The following is a 6,099-nucleotide window of genomic DNA, read 5'->3' as shown; positions in this document are numbered from 1 at the left end:
CTATTCTTCAGTATGTTACCATCCTTCTATTCCTTATTATTCTTCAGTATGTTACCATCCTCCTATTCCTTATTATTCTTCAGTATGTTACCATCCTTCTATTCCTTATTATTCTTCAGTATGTTACCATCCTCCTATTCCTTATTATTCTTCAGTGTGTTACCATCCTTCTATTCTTCAGTATGTTACCATCCTCCTATTCTTCAGTATGTTACCATCCTCCTATTCCTTATTATTCTTCAGTATGTTACCTTCCTCCTATTCCTTATTATTCTTCAGTATGTTACCTTCCTCCTATTCCTTTTTATTCTTCAGTATGTTACCATCCTCCTTCTCCTTATTATTCTTCAGTATGTTACCATCCTTCTATTCGTTATTATTCTTCAGTATGTTACCTTCCTTCTATTCCTTATTATTCTTCAGTATGTTACCATCCTTCTATTCGTTATTATTCTTCAGTATGTTACCATCCTCCTCTTCCTTATTATTCTTCAGTATGTTACCATCCTTCTATTCCTTATTATTCTTCAGTATGTTACTATCCTCCTATTCCTTATTATTCTTCAGTATGTTACCTTCCTTCTATTCATTATTATTCTTCAGTATGTTACCTTCCTTCTATTCGTTATTATTCTTCAGTATGTTACCCCCAATTTTTAAAGGCAGTCCAGCACTTGGTGTTAAACTGGGCATGGAGGATGGGAAGGGATCCATTACCTGATTTACTTAAGATAGTCCATGAAAGGGTATGGTTTAGATTCATACTTGTTTAACCCTATAGCTGTCGGCACTATTTTAAATAATTCCTTTCTGCGTATAAGTAAACCACTTTACTATTAATGTATTTTAATGAAATGATTATAATCAATTATTATTACAATTCTCAACATTTAAGAGCTTTTATACAAACAATTGTGAGTAGTTAACATAGACTGTTGCATTAAACTGTCAAAGTCCACTATATAGGAGCATTTTATTACCATCTGGAAATGTTTGAACCCCCCCCCCCCAAAAATCCATTCTAAATTGTTTCTACATTTAAGGTCAGCCACCCACTTGCAAAGTCAAAACTGTGTTGCTAAGCGACAGTTTCAAGTTGAATGGCATGCTTATAAGCAACAGAAACAGCAGATTTTCCTCTATTTATACAAGGAACAGGTAGAAGATACATTAACACTGTGTGGTTTAAAACTATATCAAAGGAAAAAAGCTTAGTCCACTGTTAAGTCCCTAGCATTTGGTTATACACTTTATACATATTAGATTGATAGACAGTTAAATTGTACTTAGGTCCTACTTTTATATTTCAGATAATTATATATTATTTGTGTTTTAAAAATTATTTGAAAGATTTAATGACTTTTATAAGTTTAACTTGTTGTCAACAGGATTGTAAAAGTGTATAAAAAAGATAGAGTCATTTGTATATGCAAAGCATTAGAATAATAAGGAATATAAGGAAGGTAACATACTGAAGAATAATAACGAATAGAAGGAATGGTCATATTGGCCTCTATGATTTGCTACCCCAGCAGCTAGGAACTGATAAGTGGCAAGGACTCCCATGTTCCACTAAACGAAAAAAAAGAGAGGGTGAAAAACATTGGGAAGCCTCTAGGGGTGCATCACCATAAGACAGTGCAAAACAAATCATAGAGGCCTATATGATTAATCCCACTTAGTATTGAGGATTGGTACAAAATAAGATTAGAATGCTGGATTCTCATCCTGTATCACTGGGCTTGAGATAAAAATAGTAGGGACCTTTAACTGAACTCGGTATAGGAGCCAAATTCCCAGTTTGAATGCTGGATTCTCATCCTGTATCACTGGGCTTGAGATAAAAATAGTAAGGACCTTTAACTGAACTCAGTATGGGAACCAAATTCCCAGAGCTTCCTTGGTTTGGACTTGAGTTGACCCACCATGTATGTATGGTCTGATGCACCCTAGCCACACTACGTATCTAGCACCTCTGTTAGCCTGATGCAGGTTCTGGACTATGCTTGTATCTTCAAGCCACTGTTTTTTACAGGCAAAGGTGAGGTGAAGTCTCCCATGGGTGTGCCCTTGATCTGTTCATAAGGTATAGGGTGTTGTACTTCATGGGTTCCCTTTGGGTGCTTTCTGAATGGGGCTCATCTACATAAAATTTTTCACTGGTCCCTCCGCCACCAACATGAGATTCCAACTGTGTGTGAGAAGAGGACACGTATCAGAAGTTAACGTTTCCCAACACTGAAAATGTATTTCTTATAGATACTCACACTTCCTTCCCACTTCCAGTGCATCTTACTTTCTTGTTTAATCACAAATTGGTGATTGAACAATCAATATAGTGACAGCCAGCTGCACTAGGAAGCAGTGTTGTGCTGCTTTGGTGGAGGGCTGTGCTATTCTAGTTTGCATGCAACAATGTCACTTGGAAACACGCGATTAGGTTGAAGCCTCAAGACTACTGGTGAGAGAGAAAGTATGCATATAGGAGGTGAGTATCTATTGGAAATACATTTTCAATGTTGTAAAATGTTAACATTTGATCTAAGATCTATACTTGGGTTATTTTGATGTAACATCTACACATCTGTTTTTTCATTTTCCTAATGTAGTTATGTGTATGTTATTTTGATGTAACATCTTTACTTGTGTTCTTTCATACATAACTACATTAGGAAGTGTCTTATTTTAATGTAACATCTTTACTTGTGTTCTTTCAGACATAACTACATTAGGAAGTATGTTATTTTGATGTAACATTTTTACTTGTGTTCTTTCATACATAACTACATTAGGAAATGTGTTATTCTGATGTAACATCTTTACTTGTGTTCTTTCATACATAACTACATTAGGAAGTATGTTATTTTGATGTAACATCTTTACTTGTGTTCTTTCAGACATAACTACATTAGTAAGTATGTTATTTTGATGTAACATCTTTACTTGTGTTCTTTCAGACATAACTACATTAGGAAGTGTCTTATTTTAATGTAACATCTATACTTTTTTTAATTTAGTATGAAAGCCAGACTTTTGTTGCATCTTACTTCAAAACTAGAATTGAAGGGAACAGCATGTTTTGTGACTATTATAACCCTCAACAACGAACGTATTGTAAGAGACTAAGAATTCTTTGTCCAGAACACTCCAAAGATCCTAAGGTTAGTATGAATACTTTTGTTTATTTCATTGTGTATATGTTTTATCCTTGAAAACAAAATTAGTTTCTGGTTAGAGAAAGACTCCCACTTAGAATGAAACTGAAAACCAACTGGTCATGAGAATAGCTAATTAAATATCAGTGCTTTTTTCTTCAGTTAAGTACACTCACTTTAGTTAAACCATGTCATTCTATCTGTATATGTGGTTCTTCAAACAAAGGATAGCAGCTTAATATTATGTGTGGTTCTTTAAAACAAAGGATAGCAGCTTAATATTGTGTGATTCTTTAAAACAAAGGATAGCAGCATAATATTATGTGGTTCTTTAAAAAAGGATATCAGCTTAATATTATGTGTGGTTCTTTAAAACAAAGGATAGCAGCTTAATATTATGTGTGGTTCTTTAAAACAAAGGATAGCAGCTTAATATTATGTGTGGTTCTTTAAAACAAAGGATAGCTGCTTAATATTGTGTGATTCTTTAAAACAAAGGATAGCAGCTTAATATTATGTGTGGTTCTTTAAAACAAAGGATAGCAACTTAATATTGTGTGTGGTTCTTTAAAACAAAGGATAGCAGCTTAATATTGTGTGTGGTTCTTTAAAACAAAGGATAGCTGCTTAATATTATGTGTGATTCTTTAAAACAAAGGATAGCAGCTTAATATTATTATGTATACATTGTTTAATGTAGTAGCATAATAATATAGAAGCTTGCTAATCTTCCTTTTGTTTATCTGCAAATGTTTAAAATTTGTAGTTTAGTTTAAAGATAAATAGCTTATTGTGATGTTGTTGTGTCAGTCAGTTTCACTGTTTCTATGCCATCATGAAAGTGCAGCTTTGTATAACATTATTGTTGTGTTAAGTCTCTCAGTCAGTTTCATTGTCATTATGCTATCATGAAAGAAACAAACATTATTTGTTACATTTTTCATTATCTCAGTTGTAGACAGTAGTTTTTCATGAAATATTTGTTCTTCATAACTTGTAATGTGACCATACGTAATTAAGTAATATACGTGTTAAGTATAGATTTATTTCTGTCTTCCTTGACCTTATTTGTTCAGTGGGAGCATGTTTCTATTTCTGTCTTCCTTGACCTAATTTGCTCGGTGGGAGCGTGTTTCTATTTCTGTCTTCCTTGGCATTACTTGTTCGGTGGGAGCGAAGGAAGACAGAAATAGAAACAGACATTATTTGTTCGGTGGGAGCGTGTTTCTATTTCTGTCTTCCTTGACATTATTTCTTCAGTGGGAGCGTGTTTCTATTTCTGTCTTCCTTGACATTATTTGTTTGGTGGGAGCGTGTTTCTATTTCTGTCTTCCTTGACATTATTTCTTCAGTGGGAGCGTGTTTCTATTTCTGTCTTCCTTGACATTATTTCTTCGGTGGGAGCATGTTTCTATTTGTAGATAACTTTAATTGAGCTTGTTTGACCATAAAGCAATGTCTGAAGATGCAGGGAGAAGGAGCTTTACCAGAAGGTGTATTATTGTTATTATATATAACTGAGTTAAAGGTTTGCATCTATATAGGTAACAGTTTCTAAATTCTGATACATTTCTTAGGTTGCCGATGATGAAGTTTGTGGTTGTCCTCTATTGGTCAATGTTTTTGAAAAGAGTGGAGAATTTTGCAGAATGGCCAAGAAGAAATGTTTAAAACACTTTTGTTGGGAAAAACTTAGAAGAGCAGAGATAGATATGGAACGTGTGCAACAGGTTTGTAGTGTTCTTTAATATTATGTATCATAAAAGCAGTAAATACCTTTTAAGTTCATGAGTAGGGTGATTATTTGAATGGCTTTTGTTTTTATGACATCCAGATACAGTCTTTACTTAAATGTTCGTGAAACTTAATAAGTTTATGATTACTCTCCTTTATGTAACAACACAATAATTAAATTTCATGTAAGTGTATTATTTAACATGTGTTGGATAGAGTTATATTAAAACACAATACAAAGACTTAGTATGTTCATCTTGTTTCACTTTTGTTTTCAGCCTACACTGTAAACCTTCTATTTACCTATGTAAGCTATAAATCAGGTTTATAGGTGTTGAATCAGTGTTTTGTTATCATTATTAGACTTTTTAACTCTTTCAGCACAGGATCAGTCCCTGGGACCAACCTTGTAACCATTTTGTGCATGTTACAGTTTTCATGCTATAACTTTTAAATTAGTAAGAGTATGTTAACGAAATTTGGCAGATTATCAGTAAACATTACAAAGCTTTTATACACAAAATATCAGTTTTTTAAAGCAATGTTTTTCTCATGCCTTTTTTTTCTTTTCGCATGTTGCCTATCTAGCATACAGAGTAATTTTCATTTTAGGATTAAAAATACTTTTATGCATCAAAAAAGTTTCATATTTCACATGTAAAATCTTTATAATGTCCAGATAGCTATCAAATGTTTCTTAAGAAAAACTTTATATTTTATCTGTTATTTTCAGTAATGAATCTCTGTACGGGTTCAGTAGATTTGACCGATCTCATAACCACCATAAAAAATTAGGAAATAAACATAAATTATGCTTCTTTCCTTTAGTCTAAAAAAATATGAAATTTCGAGCAGACTAAAGACACAACCTACCTCCTTGAAATATTAGTTCAAAAGAAAGAATTGGCATTTTTTAAGAAAAAACTTTATATTTTGTTATTTTCACTATCAAATATCTGTACGGGTTTGGTCGATTTGACCAATCTTGTAACCACCATAAAAAATCCAATAATATTTAGTCTCTACAAAGTGACTTGTCTTGGTTCTGTTTTAGTGGACTAATATTTTGTAAAATACAGTCACAATTCAATTGGTATACCTTATATATGTATATAGATTATTACAATTTAGAAATAACTTCATAAACTTATTTTTCTTAAAAATAGAACAGTAAATAAAGAAGTAAAACAAACAATTATCTCTTCTTGTT

General features: G+C 32.6%; 1 protein-coding gene across 2 annotated transcripts in view; it reads left to right on the top strand.

Moving 5' to 3' along the window:
* The first annotated feature begins 2,669 nt into the window (after positions 1 to 2,669).
* Positions 2,670 to 6,099, top strand: part of LOC106475877 (CXXC-type zinc finger protein 1-like) — an 8,344-nt gene continuing 4,914 nt past the window's right edge. The window contains exons 1-2 of one of the 2 annotated variants that reach the window (XM_022379886.1): positions 2,670 to 3,161; positions 4,733 to 4,885. In XM_022379886.1, the coding sequence (XP_022235594.1) occupies positions 3,075 to 3,161; positions 4,733 to 4,885 (240 nt within the window). In that variant the 5' untranslated portion in view covers positions 2,670 to 3,074. The remainder of the gene's footprint in view (positions 3,162 to 4,732; positions 4,886 to 6,099) is intronic. The other variant, XM_013936553.2, reaches the window with a different exon arrangement.

The sequence above is a fragment of the Limulus polyphemus genome, unplaced genomic scaffold (genome assembly GCF_000517525.1).
Source record: "Limulus polyphemus unplaced genomic scaffold, Limulus_polyphemus-2.1.2 Scaffold9333, whole genome shotgun sequence".
Classification (NCBI taxonomy): domain Eukaryota; kingdom Metazoa; phylum Arthropoda; class Merostomata; order Xiphosura; family Limulidae; genus Limulus; species Limulus polyphemus.
The sequence above is the reverse complement of the archived record's forward strand: the minus strand, read 5'-3'. Positions and strand labels throughout refer to the sequence as shown.